The sequence below is a fragment of the Pogona vitticeps genome, chromosome 3 (assembly GCF_051106095.1).
Source record: "Pogona vitticeps strain Pit_001003342236 chromosome 3, PviZW2.1, whole genome shotgun sequence".
Classification (NCBI taxonomy): Eukaryota; Metazoa; Chordata; class Lepidosauria; order Squamata; family Agamidae; genus Pogona; species Pogona vitticeps.
Genome location: NC_135785.1, coordinates 231,313,559 through 231,331,042, shown reverse-complemented (window position 1 = coordinate 231,331,042; position 17,484 = coordinate 231,313,559). Strand labels below are relative to the sequence as shown.

The following is a 17,484-nucleotide window of genomic DNA, read 5'->3' as shown; positions in this document are numbered from 1 at the left end:
GGAGGAAGAGAAAGTAATGGTGACTGTTGTGGTGATTTCCCTGGTTACTTTTTCACTGTGTGCATCTGTCTTGAGATTCCTAGGCATTCCAGAAATAGCTAACTGTGTATAGCCCCATCTTCTGGAGAATAGTTATGAGGACACATACCCCTCTTCTGACAGCAGTCTGCTCCTCTATTGCAATGAGACCAATTCAACCTTGAGTATCTTACATGAAATCCACCCACTCATGTAAATGCATCTTCTAATTTAAGTATCCCTGCCTTTTGCTTCCTTAACTGACATGCAACTTGAAACTAAGGGTTTCTTACAAATGCTTCTGGAAACATCATGATAGTGAGGGCAGTACTAATGTTAGCCAAAGTTTGGAGACCACTGCCCGTAAAATGCATGCCATATGCTGAGAAAAGTACTAAAATTTTACTGCACTAAAGAAGACCGTGTTCCAATACTTTGGGTGTTGTTGGTGTTGCTTTGCAAAATGAGTGTACTTATTATAATGAAAAATAAATACAGTAGGACCCCTGTATTCATGAGGAATTGGTTGCAAGGCCCCCCATGCTGAAAAATGCAGATTATAGCGAACACTATTATAATAGCAAATGTTACACATAGCATGGTCTCTGGCTCACTCCCATGGCCAGTTCTGGTAACTTCATGGAAGTATATTTCTCTAGCGAATGCTATACATAGCACTGTTTCTGGCTGCCTGTAGCAGCCAGTTTTGTAACTTCATAATTAAAAATACATATTTTGGAGATTTTTATTTTTAAAATATTTTCAGAATGGGTAAGTGTACCAGCTATACCGATCCCATGGAGGGGAGTCATATTGTAACTTATTTTGTGAAGAAACTATTTAATAATGACAATTATTTATTATAATGAAAAAGCTGGATAGCTCAGCAGTTTAGACACCTGGCTGTGGAGGCAGAGGTTGCAGTTTGATTCCCCTGCTGTGCCTCTTAAGGGAAAAGCCACCCTATGTAGCCATGGGCAACCTGCACAGTCCTAGAGTGCCCCCAGAAAAAGGGAATGGTAGACAATTCCTGCATATTCCCTACATGGAAAACCCTGAAAGAGGGTTGCCATAAGTATGAATTTACTTAACATGCTGCTGCTGCTATATTATCATAATCATATTATCATAATCATATTATCATTATCATTATCATTATCATTATCATTATCATTATCATTATCATTATCATTATTATTATTATTATTATTATTATTATTATTATTATTATTATTATTATTATTATTATTATTATTATTGCTGCACCTGGAATCTTCCTTTGCAATTAACTGTTTAATTACATTCCAGAGCTGCCAAACAAAGCACAGCACCCTGTCACACGACTGATCCTCACGTTATATAGGCAAGCACGTGCTTCCTAAATATGTTTTCCAGTCCTTTTAAATGCAGGACTAGGGAACTGCAGTATTTGAAGACAGAAAAGTGCTTAGCTTTTCTCACATGTCTATATATCTGCAGAAATTCTGTCTCAAGCTTTTTTCATCTGCTGTGAAGTTTCCTTCAGTCTTCTGGGGTAAAGAAGGATAAAAATATCATCCAACACCACAACCATGCAAATATTTATATAAAAGAAACTGGAAGGGTTAAACTGCCTCCTCCCACTTGTGAATTTTCCCTGCAAATTATTCGGTTCCTACATTTGCATTCTGATGAAAATGTGTGCCATCCTTATATGGTATCTTTAGGTAACAAGCTAGATTTGTGAAACAAAAGAAATACAGATTAATATGCAAGGTGGAACCACAGCAAATCTTACACTATTTTCGCTTCCTTTGGGCTACAGTACAAAGGGAGAAGCAAGGTCATATTCATCTGAGAAAAGTGCCACAGCCTTTACTGCTCCTTTGTTTGCGTGTCCTGCAACATTTCTCAGCCATTAATATGAAGCCTGGGACAGAGATGGTATCCAAGCCTGCAGTCTGTGTACAGCCTCTGTAATAGTCAGTTTGATGTGACTTCAAATTCCTGTATTAGGGACAGCATGTACAGATATTTGAGTTATCATCAAAGTGGCCTTTAGATTTCCAGTTCCTTGTAGCATTGGAGAGCACATAGTTAGCCAACTCCTCTTCCAGCTCTATATACACAAGAAGGGAAAAAACAAGCTCCATTTACCTGGCACTTTATTTGACTTTGTGGCATACTAACCTGGACTGCAAAACAATTCTATCTCAGCACATACAGGGGTCCCATATACGAGTTAAATCCTGCATGCCGGAAGACAGACAGGTCAAATTCATCAACAACCACACTTAAATAACGTATTTCCTCAGGGACTTCACATTCTGTTACATCAGCAAACAGTGGAAAAGACTTCAACAATTAGCAAGACAATCCCACACATAAACAAAAAGTTAAAGCACAATGAAGCCTACTGTCAATACAAACCATACTTGTTCTGAAATTACTATTACACCTGAAGTGGCAAGTCCTTCTTCTTCTTCTTCTTCTTCTTTTTTGAAGAAAGACTGCTCAGATAAAACCACAAAGTTTAAAAATATGTTCTTTTTAGACAGGTCCTAGTGTTGCAGGCATGTCACAGAAGGCTCAAAGCTGCCCAATGAAACTGGACTTTCTCAAAAACCCAGAACAAAAATGCGTACGATCTTCTGTGCAATTAGTAGTAGCACCCAGCTTTGTCACAGTACCGGAGTGTTTGTCACAATATTTTCAAGTATTTGGTCTCACAATATGTTTAGAAGACAGATACAAACAGTATTTCTTCCCCCATCATCTTTTTTTTTTAAACGAAAGGGTGTTTGGGCTAGAAGTATCAGAGTGAAATAGCAGAAGATGCACAGGATTCAATATTCAAACATTACAAAAATGCACCTCTGTACATAATTTTCCTAAGTATTTGTCTTGCAATTTGTGATAAAAGGGGGAGGGGAAATCTTTTGGTCTTATATAAGAAAAACTAAAGATGTCCTAGTAGTGGCACTCAAGCTCAAGTAAACAGAAGACTAATATGTAAGGTAATGCCAGCAGTCCCTCTCAAGAAGATTTTGTAAGGGTCTTAGTAAATATACTGGGACTGCATCCAAAGCAGTGATATGCAACATTTTTAAGCTGCTTCATTTAAACAATTTATTTGTATTTTTAAAAACATAACCGTGCAAACAATAAATACATATTTTTTACTATGGGTATCACAGAGGTATTCACATCCAGAAACCATGACAATGGCTTCCTGCAGCATATGCACACAGTGGCAAAGACATATTTGGCAATGCTTACTGTATAAAGCACTTTCAATATACTGTACAGTATAAGTCATTGCTTTATCCATGTGAATGTATGCTAATGGCATACAATTCATACACAGTTTGAAGGATGTACTTTGGGAATGTTCTGTCAGCTTTCACAAGTCGATCTATTCTTCACATCAGCATTCAGCTGAGGTATCTTTTTTACCATCAGTAGCATTTGCATCTCTTTATAATAGAATCAGCAGTCTTATCATAGACAGCTCGGTGTGATACTTCCAGGCCCATCTCTGCATTCAAACTGTCCTGAATCCCATATTATGCCAGTCGTTCCCTGGCTACAGAAAATCTTCATTTCGATGGGACTGAGTACCTAAAAAGAAATCCAGCTGGACCAGACCAAAGGCCTACCACAATGACCAAGCAGATGGAAAGATCACAAGCAGGACATGAGGGCAAGAGTACTGTTTCAAAAGTATTCTCCAGGCAGTAGTATTGAAAGGTATGCTTTTTTTCATCATACAAGCATCATATATTGTTATCTATAGCCTCATAGATCCCGATCCTCCATTAACATGACTAATCCTCTCTTAAATCAGTTACTAACTTAATACACTGTCCAGCATAGCTTGATGAAGAACAATAAAAATCCCACCTTAATTTAAAATGGGGAAAAAAACTCCTATCCATATGTGCTGGAAAAGGTTCAGAAGCTCCACATTTTGGAATGTAAACATTATTCTCTTGACAAGAGATGTTTGGACTTCAAGAATCCCAATCCATCCTATAAGGCCTCCTCCTCCGAATCGTGATCACTGTCTGGCTTATTAAGTCTCTCAAGTTCTTCTCCATCCTAAAGAAAATTAAAAGAGACAATAATGAAAAGGCAATATTCCTCCAGGTTTGGTAAATAACTTCAATTTATAATTTAGAACAAGGTTTTGAACACCAGAAATATCATAGTTTGTTGAAGTAACAACAATTGATAGATGAACATATTTTTGTTATTGGCCTTACAATAATAGGATTTTGTTCCTCTTTAACCTTTCCTGCTAAGTCCTTTTATTTGGGTTGTTGATCGATGACCAGAATTCATATAGGAGTTAAAGAGGGAATGGAAGTAGGCAAACTGATTTTAATGGATAATTCATATATGCATTTCAAGCCATGAATTAATAACTTTTCTTGACTATTTCTCCTTATAGGCATATTGCTTCTCAGTCATGCCAAAATAATTTGCAAAAGATAGGCAACAACCACATGATGAGAATACCCTTCCCTGTCCTGCCCCTGCTACAGGTGACTGCAGAGAGGGAACAGGGAAGCCAAGGTTGTGTGCAGATGATGCATTACCCTTGGTAATCAACATGTCTTGGAAAGTTGACCCCATGAGACTCTGCTCCACTAGGATGGACTTTTCTCCAGTGACATCAGACAGAAATATGAAAAAAGTGGAAACAGTTAAGTATGGCAATCTCAAACTTAACAAGCTTTTCTGTGCTCCTGAAAAGATTCACTAGGGAAAATTACATAAGTCGCACAACTTTTAGGAAGATGCACCTGCAAACTGAACTCAACAGAATTCTAAGATCCTGTTTGTGGATGCACAGTCTCTTCCTTCTAGAATAAAACATTCATGTGATCAGAGCACCTTTAATGGTTTATCTACGAGCTCACAAATGTTAACTTAAACCACTTTAATTGTCAGCAGTGCCTGCTGGTATTCAGTAGCTAGAAAAAGCAGCTGCCATACTTTGTTCAATTAAGTACACATATAGCTACAGAAATCAATAGAAACAAATCTAGCTAGTACTCATATACTGTATACTGAATATACTAAAATCAATATATTCTATACGAGACCAATAGATACAAATATGCAATAGACAAAATATACTGATGAAACTCCACTTATCCAGTGCAGTTTTGTGTATCTGTAACTGTTGTTGTTATGTGCTATCAAGTCACATTCGATACAGCAAACTGAACAGGGCTTTCAAATTATGTGAGACATTTAAGCAGTGACTTTAAAAGTGCCACCTCCCAGTGAGTTTCCATGTCCAAGCAAGGATTTGAACCCAGACCTCCTGAGTCCTAGTCTGTCACTCCATCCAATACACCACAATGGTTCTTGTCTACTTATTATTGTATTTTTGGAACCAGCAGCTGAACTCATATTCACTACTGCAGGAATACGGCTTCCAGTTGTGTGATTTATCAAGATGTCAGACAGGGTTTCCAACGTCTGTTACCTCCTGATCAAGTGAGTCACTGTTTGAGACAATTGAAACACTATGTAGATGAATAAGCACTTAAGACTTCACTGTCAAGAACATAACAGAGACATCGTGCATGGAAAAGAACCAGTCAGCAGCAAGCACTATCAGGATTAAGTTTATCTTTCATTCCATTGCTGTTAAGGAAATCTTCCCATATATGATTTCCCTGTGCATGGAGCAGGCTTCAAGGAAAAAGTGGAGTAACCAGGGGGCCTTTGGAGGACTGACTGGGGACTTGGTAGCCTTGATTAAGACAACAGGTTCACCTCCCCTGTGGCACAGCAGCTACAGCACCTGCTGATATTACTACTTTTATGCCCAGAAAATCTGCTCTATGTGGCTGTGCTGAACACTTCAGAGATTTATAGCATAGCCACATTTTCCAAGACAGAGGAATGAAACCACTTGTGGCAATTTTTCACATAGCCTGACACACATCAGAAAAGCCTCACCATGCTGTATCACAACTGGTTTTGCAAGCAAATTTCTACAATAAAGAGGTAGGTAGCAAGCCATTTGTAGAACCCGAGGTGAACAGGGGCACACATCTGCCAGGGAGAGGTTGACAATTTTTAACCGCCGAGACCAAACCTTCTGTTTACATCACAATAATAGCTGCAATGGTGAGAATATTTCCCAACAATGGCACCCACTTGCTCATTCATGCACTAGATCTTGGCAGGAGACTTTTCAAAACCTTACCCCGCTAGAGCGCTCCCATGCCCCTCCGCCAGGTTTGCTCCTTTCCCACTGCGCAGTATATTCTACGCATCGAGGGCTGCTGGAATGGTAGATGAATATAGACAAAAGCACAACAGGAGCTTCCAAAAAGAAATCCAGGGAAGGCTTGAAGTCAAAAACAAAGACAGAGACAGTAGTGATGATTACAGTCGTAACCTGTGCCGTCAGGACATGGAACATGTTGTCTCGGAACTTCAAGATGAAGGCCACTGAAAGTCCCAAGAAGGCAGTGACAAAGATAAGGGCCACAGAGAAGGTATTGTGGCCATAGAAGAAGCCGCAATACTCTATGCGACGCCGGTTTTCCGGGCTCAGACTCAACATCAAGCCATTGAACATAGCTCCAAAGAGGTACAGCTTGGTGTTCTGCACAAAGATGTTTTCACTGAACTGGCCTCCTTCCTTCAAAATCTTTTCGTTGTAAATGTTGGCTAAGGCAGAGATAAAGCACTGCACCAGGATGAGCAGGTGTCCCAGGCCGAGGCGAACAGTTCTAGAGGCTCCTGCGGCAGTGGTGACATTCCAGCTGACACTAGGGAAGGGCCACCAGGTGGTACAGTTCTCTTTCCCCCAGCACTCCTCCTCTGGTTTGGTGTACTGGAGGCAGCTGTTTGAGTGGCTGAAAAAGATGTTATGATGAAAGCCATGCATGGCTAAGCTATGCTTGTCACTTCCTGTCCCAGCTGTCAGGGCTACAATAGACAGGAACAGGATCAGCAGAGAGGCCCATTGCACCCAGGAGACCTGCCGCCTGTGGGGAGAGAAGAGAGCTGCTTTCAGCATGCAGAGATAGCTATGAAACAGCCCAAAGTCAGAAGAGAACAAAAATGAAAAAGCCCATCTGTTTTGCCAAGGCAGTTGCTTGAACAAAATTCAGGCAGGACACAAGACCACACTCTCAGTGCTTTAATTCAGTGGTTCTCAAACTGGGGTCCCCAGATGATCTCGGACTGCAATTCCTAGAAGCCTTCACCACTAAGCTGTGCTGGTCAGGATTTCTGGGAGTTGCAGTCCAAGAACATCTGGGGATCCCAGTTTGAGAACCATTGCTTTAATTCATAAACCAAAAGACAGATCACACTATATAAACTGTCCTCGAGGCTATGGATAGCAATCTGTAGTTTGGAACATACCTTGATATGATTCTATGCACACATTGTTTTGTAATTATCAGAAAAATGCTCCTATAAGAGTGGGTCAGGAATTGTCACCGCCTGTTTATGTCTTGGCTACAATAATATGACAAACTCACAAAGCCTATAAAGGGGGAATGGACCAAGCGGTACAAGGACAGACTGAGATTCTGAGACTAGATTTGCAGTCCAAGTCAGTGAAAGCCAGAAATCAATTGTGCTTCATTCCTGTGGGGACTGGTAGAGTAGCTGACAGAAGGAAAGTTGCCAAAGTCAGCAGTAGCTATGCCTAACTCAGTCTGATGTTGTTCTCTTCCTCCTTCTTTGTAATAACACTGTAGTACAACTCCTGAACATTTGACATCTACACAACTGAACTGAAGAGTGGCCTCTTACGTTGGCTTATTAGGCTTTCACACACTTATACTTCCTTCTCCGCTGAGGGCAACTGTGGCCTCTACCACCCTTTCTAGCCACCAGACAGAGTAGCAGCCTCTGAGCAAATGTGATAACTGCATTTAAAATGGTACAGAAGAGAGGGCTTATCACTGCTACATCCAAATCTGTCCATGCAGTTAGTTGCAAAATTGTATTCTCCCTTATTCGGAGGCACATCTCCCAGTTCAACAAACTGCTAACCAAGTTTGTGTATTTAAGACTAGAGTCATGGTCAACCAGCAAAGTAAATAAACCAACATCTACCAGCATCCACTGTAAGTTTACTAACACATAAAGACTAACATTATAACTCTTTTTCCCTTCACTTGCTTTTAATGTCAAATACTCATAGACTCTGGTTTACAAGTGCAAAAAAGCAAGGCAAAATTTAAAATGGACAGAAGAAACAGAGAAATACCAGATGAAGACATGTTTCCACAGTCACTCACTTTAGCACTATTCGGAATAGGAGCGCTGTTGTGATGATGACAAAATTTGAGAACAGCACAGCCATGGCCTTAGAACCAAAAAAAAAAAAGGGGTGAGAAATCAAATTATAAACCAAAAGCAGACCAGCAATACGGCATCCATCAATATCCTTCTATCAAGAAAACTAGCTCCATACCTGGTAACATAATCAAGAATCATTAGTCTTGGAATTATCAGTCTTTGAGCCATTGGAAAGAGAGAAAAAGAGGGGCGGGGAGATAAATTGTTCCCCGCATGGCCATTTTTTAAAAAAAGGTGACACAATGGGCATTTATTAAACAAAATTGGATTTCTAGAAACAGCCTAAAATTGGCATTAATATGTTTCAAAGAAACAAAGAAAGATGAAACAGACGTTGTTCCCCCCTATTTCCCCAAGCCTCTGAAATACCCAAGACGAGATTCATGGGGTTGTGTCTAATGCTAGTTCTTCTCTTCAGGAAAGACTCTTTGACTGAGCGGAACATGCCAGGAACAGAAGCAGAAAGGAGAGGAATTTTAGCTGATCCTCTTGTGACCTCTAGAAGTCTGTTTTGAAAAAAGCCTTCTGTTAAAGAAGTAATATGACTGGCAAGAAAGCAAAGTTTTCCCCCACATAGAGCTCAATAAATCACTAGGCTGCTATAAGCAGGATCACCAAATTCCATCACAACAGGAAAAAAAGAGCAAAAAAGCCTGAGAATTTCCTGACCCCATGAGTTCAGGGTGGTTTAGAATGAGCAACAGCTATGACTCTTTAGCTGTTAAGAAAATTTATGCTACAATCCCCATTAATTAAAAAAAAAACACAAGCATGAACACATCCTTTGAACTTTCTTTTAGTTCAATGGTTTCCACACCAGCTCCCCTCGTACCCCTGGACTACAACTCCCAGAAACCTTAGCCAGTACAGAGTTTCTAGCAGTTGTAACCTAAGAATATCTGACATTTGGGAACCACTGTTCTGGGTTAGCACACATTGCTGGGCCAGAACTGAACCCATTACTCCATGTAAAACTCAGATGAATTCCCTAGGCACTAATTTCTACCTGTTATGGCCTGCATACAAGTTTGAGGTGAAACAAAAAGCACCTTGCTGTGTCCATCTCCTAATCCACAGGTAGCTCTGGCAAAGCCTCACCTACAAATCTAAGGTCTCCCCACCTGATCATAAATTAAGGATGGCATTCTCTAACCCTGAGCATGGAAAGCATCCTCCTTTCCTGAAGTTTTACTTACTGGTGCAAGATAGGACAGCACATAGAAGACAATAAGGTTATCCAGAAAATAAAGGAAGGCAGGAATTGACCACTTAATGTAGCTACACAGTTGCCTCCAGGAGCTGCAGCCAAATCCACTATGTGAGTGCCCTCCTAAAGAAGGAATATATAAGGGAGGGAAAAACCACAGTCATGGTTAGTGGTATACATATAAATATACCTTTCTTAATCTATACTCTTATTAATTGCTACTACTACCACTATTACCATTAGTTCTAAAAAGACACAAGGTACAAGGGTTATAATTTAAAATTAATTTATAATCTGGGAATTTCCTGAGGAACCTCAGGCAGGAAATTCTACCTGGAAAGATGTTTCACACACACCGTTGAGTTCATTATTTCTAAAAGCTGACTGCCATTGTCACTGGGTTCTTGCATGCTTCACTACAATCAATTTATTTATTTTTTCTTCTTATAGGGTAAATGCATTGAGCTGGCAACAGGTTAGGTGAGGTGGTGAGAAGTGTATAAAATTATGCATGCTGTAGGGAAAGTAGAGAAACAAAGGTTTTTCTTCCTTTCTGATCATACTAGAACACTGAATCATTCTGTGAAACTGAGTGGTAGAAATCAAAAGAAATAAATATATCCCAATCAAATCTTAAAGCCTTTATTTAAAACAAAACAAACAAACAAAAAACCTCACCTACTTCAATCCCAGGCAGGAAGAAGCAAATTCAAAATAACATGGAAGCAAGAGAGAAATTACTGTTACTGTTTTTAAAATATTAAGGAACCAAAAGGAAAAGAATGGCTTAAAAGGGTTTCAGACCTACTTCTGCTTTTACCAAGGAAGTCATGGTTTTTCCTTTATTCTTCTTTATTTGTGTCATTTCTATTCCCCCTTTCTCCCAAAGCAGGTTTTGAGAATGATAAAAAGTAACTACAGCTTAAAAACATTTGTAACAATTAGAGATAAATATATTAAACTAAAATACTGTTAATTTAAAAGTTTAAAACACTTTCAAAACATTTACCAGTAGAAAGTAAAATGTGTGACATCCCCAATTATAAGCCCACTATATACAGCATGTTAAAAAGAAAAAAAAGAGGGGGGGGGGAATTGTTTCACATACATTACCAGAACTGGTACAGTGGGGTCTTGACTTGAGAACTTAATCCGTATTGGAAGGCGGTTCTCAAGTCAAAAAGTTCTCAAGTCAAATCTGCATTTCCCATAGGAATGCATTGAAAACCATTTGATCCGTATCTGCTCTTTTCCGTCCATAGAAACTAATGGGAAGCTGCTATTCCGCCTTCAACCACTAGAGGGGGATATTTTGTTTCTTTTTTTTCTTAGGTCAAGAAAGGTTCAGGGAAGGCAGGGAAAATACAGTCCAGGCAGTACAGTACCAGGCAGTCCGAAGACTGTCTCCCAATCCACTCTCTAAACGCTGGGAGGAGTGAGGAAGCAGACAGGCACCCTTTTCACTGGCCAACAGTTAACTGAAAGTTCAAATTTTGCACTTTCCCTGCCTCCCACGTGGGTTTTTTTCAGTTCTTAACTCAAATCTAAGTACAGTGGTGCCCCGCATACCGAGGTTAATCCGTTCCGGATTAACCTTCGCTATGGGAAAACATCGTAAAACGGATCAAAAACCCCAATTGGAATGCATTAAACAAATTTTAATGCGTTCCAAATGGGCCCAAAACTCACCGTTCTCCAATGTTTTCCATTGTTCCGGCGGCCATCTTGGGTGTACCGGCGGCCATTTTGAGCATCCCGGCGGCCATTTTGGGTGCACCGGTGCCCATTTTTTGTGTTCTGGCGGCCATCTTGGGTGTACCAGTGGCCATTTTTTTGTTCCGGCGGCCATCTTGGGTGTTCTGGCGGCCATTTTTTTGTTCTGGCGGCCATCTTGGGTGTACCGGCACCCGTTTTTTGTGTTCCGGCGGCCATTTTGGAGCCGCAGAACAGCTGTTCCCCCGTCGTAATGCGAGCGTGCCCTCGCATTAGCGATGGGGAAATCCGCATCGCAATGCAGATTCATCGTTCAACGGTGCACTCGTTATACGAGGCACCACTGTACTTAAGTCAAGTCAATATTTTCCTATGAGAGCGGTTCTTAAGTCAAAATGTTCTTAACTCAAGACGTTCTTAAGTCAAGACCCCACTGTATTCTTCACTAAAGTATTCATAGCAGGTCTCTGGCTTGTGCTAGTGGCCGGTTCTGGTAATACATGTAAAATAGTTTTTCTGGATTTTTTTTCTTTTAATATTTTTAATATTTTCAGACCACAAATAAATGAATCAGTGAATACTGATCCTGTTGATAAGGGGATCCTACTGTACTTTTAATGGTTCCTTGATTGAGGACTCTTAGAAATTGCCAATCCCTTGATATTTGATGAAATAATGGAACTGACCAGCATGCATTAAATGCTTCATGGAAGAACAAAAAAAGCATTCATATGCTTTTTAGTGCCACTTTGCGTCTATATATAAACTTTTACAATTTTTGATGAGCTGGGCTCCCTAAGTTTTGGTGGAGAAGAATCATTAGAAAAATTACAGAACTTATGTAGCTCAATCCTGCCCATGTAATACCACAGGAAGGCCACAATGAAACCTTTAAAGCAGTTGGTCCCAACCTTGGGTCCTCAGAAGTTCTTGAATGAAAACTCCCTGAAGCCTTCACCAGTAGCCATTTTTAGGCGCTGCAGTCCAAAAAGATCTGGGGACGCAAATTTGGGATCCACTGCTTTAAAGAGTATCTGTGGCTAGATAGCAGACAGATAAGTAGTGGTCCATGAGATCTTAGATGCATAGTGGAAAAGGAAATAATAAGTGGCTACAGCCTTATTGCAGCACGAATCATCTGAATTTGTGAAATACGCATACAGCACCCAACAACGTATAAAAGAAAACAATGTTCTGTCAGTGAGAAGTGGCAACAACTACAACTGTTATATTCCATTACTAGGATCCCTCAGACTGTACTTGTAAAAAACAAGAGAAAATTCAAACCACTCATGTTGTTACACTACATCAATACAGCTTCCATATGTCACCAGTAATGACAATGAAAGTCAGAGTCATTTATGCTGGACATAGATATGCTGACACATAGGGGGAGAAAAGAACAGAAGATATGTTGAATATCATATAAGGATCTACCAGTAACACCTTACCTTTCCTGGTTACCCAAAGCGCCATTACCAGACATAGCACAAACTTAACTAGTTCTGAGCACACATTCACAGTTGCCGGAAGGTAATCATATTTGTTATCTGAAAAAAGAAAACAAAGATTATAAAAGATAATACCATAACTCAATAAAAGGACCCAATAAAACACAGTAGTGCCACATATGGGGAAACAGCTCATAGCTGAGGAAAAGCCATGGTAAAGCACACATTTTGGGTAAGGGCCTGGAGCGTGACGGAAGGAACTGATGGATAGCTCAGTGGTTTAAGTATCTGGCTGCAGAGCCAGAGGCTGGGCGTTCAATACCCTACTGTGCCTTCCTGACAGGAACTGGACATGAAGATCCATATAGTCCCTTCCGGCTCTGCAGTTCTAATAGTATTATTATTATTATTATAACTGAGGCCACACAGCCTACAAAGGGGAGATCATTTGACACAGCTAGCACCACTGCAAGTAAGTCCACCTGTCTCACTATCAGACAGAAGCCTGTTGGCCACGGTGTGAAAAACAGGACCTCCTCTAAAGAATGGACTGGTTGGGAAGCTTGATGGGGGCCAGATATTCTTTAATATAACCTGGATCCATGTTTATTCTCCAGAAACTGTGATAGCTGCTTATGATGTAAGGGAATGGCAACACACCCTCCCATACCAAAAAGCCCTGCAGACCAGTAGAGCAGACCATTGCTTTCACCTCTGAAAAGAATGGAAGAGAGGCAGAGAAAAAAGAGAGACAGAGAAGGAGAGAGTGCACGTGTACAAGTAGCAGCAGCCAATGAGATGGCAGGTACCACAAAAACACCTGCGGAAGCTGCATGTGGCTTATTGGCCTACAGGCTTTATTTTAACTGTTTTTCTGCAAAGTGAAAAAACGGGAACCTGTATTCCTTTTGGGGAAGGAATACAGGTTCCCAGTCAACTCTAATGAAAACCTAAGGCTATGCACAACCTGATCATATTGGAAACAGGGTGGATTTAATTTAAATCATGATTTAAAAAAACATTTTTAAATATAATCATTATTTAAATTGTTTTTTCTAAAGAATCCTTGATTTTTATCCACCCTGATTGGCAGAGAACCTGAAGGTGATATTTACAGGCTGACAAAGAATGAAGGTACCCGTACAGAGTTAAACATTCAAACATACCTTCATTGGCAGAGTATTTCATCAGAAGGATACGACTTGACCCCAAAGAAACAAAGGTACCACCAAGTAAGAATGTGTACACAGCTGCCTTGGGCCATCGGGTGGACTGATTACAACACTTAGAATCCATTCTGCTGCCTTGCTGTCAGTGCCCTTTGAACAGGAAAGCAAAAACACTCATCAGGCAGGTTCTTCTAGGGGAAACACCAGCTTACCTTTTATTACTTCTTAGAGTACTTGACACACTGTTGGTGCTTTGATCAACAGAAATGACAGAGTTTTACAAGGCGCATTTCACTCAGGCACAGATAATTGTTTATACAATGCTGTACCAAGAAAACCATTAAAACTGTGCCAGCACAGCTGAAAGGCATTTTCATTCTAAACATAAAACTGAGTATTTACACTTCTTGGTACTGACACATATTTATTCTTAGCCAGAAAATTTATTTCATCTGAAGTATTTAGGAAAAAGACCTTGATGCTGGGAAAGTGTGACGGCAAGAGGAGAAGGGGACGACAGAGGATGAGATGGTTGGACAGTGTCATCGAAGCAATCAAGATGAATTTAATTTATTTCATCTGAAGTATTTAGGAAAAAGACCTTGATGTTCGGAAAGTGTGATGGCAAGAGGAGAAGGGGACGACAGAGGATGAGATGGTTGGACAGTGTCATCGAAGCGACCAACATGAATTTGACACAACTACGGGAGGCAGTAGAAGATAGGAGGGCCTGGCATGCTCTGGTCCATGGGGTCACGGAGAGTCGGACACGACTAAATGACTAGACGAAATGATTTAGGAATAAGAGTCCTAGGTTGTACAACAGCAATTTAAACTGCTGTTTTGCAGTTGATGAAAAATTCAGATTTTTTTCCATTTATATTGCAGCATTTGTCATGGCAATATGCATATCTGCTGTCCCCTGATTCTGTGACCTTCACATGAATGCCAAAATGACTGCCAAAATTTGGCCATGTAACAGTGGGAAAACCTTTTATGTCAAGCTGTGTAAAGTGCAGAAGCACTCTTGAAGGCCTCCTCAAAACATGATGGCCAAAAATCCTGTTGCATAATTACCCCTGGGTCGAGCAAACCACGTGACCTGCAGCAGCTTCTCACTGCTAATTAATGAATCCCCCCCTTGGATCTGCCTATGCATGCCAGTCTGCTGGGCTGGTGCACCACCAAAAATCCAAGCAGAGACACAAACTGTCAGTGAGCAGCTTCAAGGAATTAGACCATTTGCCTTTCACAGGTACAGTGGTGCCTCGACTTACGAACGTCCCGACATACGACCATCTCCGGCCGCAAAATTTTGCTCCTACTTGCGGCTGGAGCTTCCAGTTACGAACAGAAAAAGGCAGGGAAAAAAGGTGGGAAATTCAAATGGCTAACCGTTGGTAGGTGAAGAGGCTGCTGCTTTGTAGCTCTTTTGCCCCAATGGTTAGAGTGAGTGCGATTCGAGGCGGCTTTGGACTGCCTGGTAAGGTAAGGTATTGCTTTCTATTTTTTAAAAACTGTTCTGGGTGGATTTTTGCAGCGTGGTTTTGGGCTGGATCTATGGGATTATGTTTCTATGCTATGATGGGTCTTGCAGGGTTTGTTTGCTTTTTGGATTTTTTCCCCATTTCCGATGAGTCTTGCAGGGGTTTGTTTGCTTTTTGGTGTTTTCCCCCCATTTCCGAAGGGTCTTGCATGGTATGATTGCTTTTCTTTTTTCCCTTCTGCCAGAACGGATTAATCGTATTTCTGATGGGTCTTTCAGGGTTTGTTTGTATAAAACAAATATAGACAATAAAACAAAAAAATGTAAACAAACTTTATCACTTTTTTATAAATAAAACAGTGAGTGTTTGATTATATTTGTCAAATCAGACAATCCTCTGCAGTCATGTGGCCAGCATGACTAGACACAGAATGCCGTTTACCTTCCCAATTTTACAAGAGCTAAGCAGGACATGTTGGAGACCGCTCATTCATAGGGTCACAATATGTCAGAGGCATACAACAACATGCAACTTCATGGCATGCAGCAACAACAAAGTTTGATATCTTTGTACCAGCCATTCTCCTATGCCCAACATATGACATCACTTGTCATTTCACCTCTATTCAAGGAAAAAATTCATTTTCTAATGTTCATAAATCAGATGCACATTAAAGGCATAGAAGACAAGTCAATAACACTGACAGGCAAGTTGAAGATGAGAGAATTCCAACTTGGCTAAGATGAAGTTTGTGAATATGTTGGGTTTGTGATTATGATGAAATATGAATTTCTCACTTTATGATCTTATGCACTTCAGTAGCAGAATGCATACTTTACAAACAACAAACCAAAGCAATATAAAAAAAAGTTTCAACTTCAGACCCAGGCATCTACTGGCAGGCCTGGAAAAGACTCCCATATTTAAAATGATAAAGCTACTACTAGAGTAAAGGTAAAGGTTCCCCTTGACATTTGGTCCAGTTGTGTCCGACTCTAGGGCACGGTGCTCATCCCTGTTTCGAAGCCGTAGAGCCAGCGTTTGTCCATAGACAGTTTCTGTGGTCACGTGGCCAGCACGACTAGACACGGAACGCTGTTACCTTCCCACCGAGGTGGTCCCTATTTAGCTACTCACATTTTTACATGCTTTCAAACTGCTGGGTTGGCAGGAGCTGGGAGAAGCAAGGTTGTGTGAATTTGATCTTATGACAGCTGGTCTTCTGACCTTGCATCACACAGGCTTCCGCTATTTAACCCGAGGCACCACGTCCCTTTTTACAATATTATTATTATTATTGTTGTTGTTGTTTTGTTGTTGTTGTTATTATTAATTAGGGTATATAATAATAATTTGGATCTTTTGCAAACTCTCTAGCTAATTGCCAGTAAATTTGTCAGATCAACATCCCTCCCCTCCTTATATTCCTGCAATGAAGAAATGTTGAGGGTGACCAGGAGTGGGCTTTTATATGACTGGAAGTCCAGTTCGGGTCTGGTACTGGAAATAATTCTGCTCCTAGAACAGCTTGATTCCACCAAATCAAACTGTCTCTGTTCCTGCTGTTTAAAAACAGAAGCCGGAGAGGGGTTTTTCTTCCTCGCCCACCCCGGTCTCCCAAGAACCTGGTTACCTGCCACGGTCCAGTTTCTCCCCTTCACGCATCGCTTTCGCCTCATAACCCGCAGCCTCGGGGCCGCCTCTCATTCGGTTACGCACGCGCAGAAGAGGGCAGACGGCGCCTCTCTCAGTCACATGACCAGGGCCTCAGCGAGAGAAAGTCGAGGGGCGTGAATGACGCCTATATTACGAATAAGATCCCGTGACTCTCATAGAAATAGGAAAGGGTAGAGCCACCAGCTTTTAGAAAAAAACGCTATACATATCGATGGGGTTCTCTATGGGGGAAGAAGTAAGGATGACCGTAACAAGAAGACAGACAGGTTGCTTTTCTGAGATAACTGCTCTGGAAATCTTTAATCGTGTTTTGGAATTGTAGCTATAAAATGTCAAGTTTTCCACCGTGCATAGTGTGCACTGGAAGTTTCAGGGTGAAGAACCAAATCGGTTTTAGTCCCCTAGTTTTAGTCCTGCGGTCTGCCAACAAAAAT

At 40.7% G+C, this 17,484-nt stretch overlaps 1 protein-coding gene across 3 annotated transcripts; it reads right to left on the bottom strand.

The window, feature by feature from the left end:
* Positions 1–2,145: 2,145 nt before the first annotated feature.
* SLC35A5 (solute carrier family 35 member A5) lies at positions 2,146–17,140 on the bottom strand. 3 transcript variants are annotated; one of them, XM_020784994.3, is made up of 7 exons: positions 17,007–17,140; positions 13,884–14,036; positions 12,718–12,816; positions 9,543–9,676; positions 8,286–8,353; positions 6,227–7,016; positions 2,146–4,098 (listed from the first exon to the last, which is right to left on the bottom strand). In XM_020784994.3, exons 2-7 carry the CDS (start codon positions 14,011–14,013, stop codon positions 4,030–4,032), a joined length of 1,290 nt encoding a protein of 429 aa, XP_020640653.1. In that variant the 5' UTR covers positions 14,014–14,036; positions 17,007–17,140; the 3' UTR covers positions 2,146–4,029. The 3 variants fall into 3 exon arrangements, with proteins under 3 accessions (XP_020640653.1, XP_072849949.1, XP_020640657.1); XM_072993848.2 differs by lacking the exon at positions 17,007–17,140 and adding an exon at positions 16,511–16,622; XM_020784998.3 differs by lacking the exons at positions 12,718–12,816; positions 13,884–14,036; positions 17,007–17,140 and adding an exon at positions 9,887–10,671.
* Positions 17,141–17,484: the final 344 nt, after the last annotated feature.

What these genes read in the sequence shown, in the direction of transcription:
- SLC35A5 (XM_020784994.3), bottom strand. Translation starts at nt 14,013, where the DNA reads ATGGATTCTAAGTGTTGTAATCAGTCCACCCGATGGCCCAAGGCAGCT. An exon ending in TGCTGTCCTATCTTGCACCA is followed by an intron (nt 8,354 to 9,542) that starts GTAAGTAAAACT and finishes TTTGGTTCTAAG; the next exon opens with GCCATGGCTGTGCTGTTCTC. An exon ending in CATGGGAGCGCTCTAGCGGG is followed by an intron (nt 4,099 to 6,226) that starts GTAAGGTTTTGA and finishes AATTTTCTTTAG; the next exon opens with GATGGAGAAGAACTTGAGAG.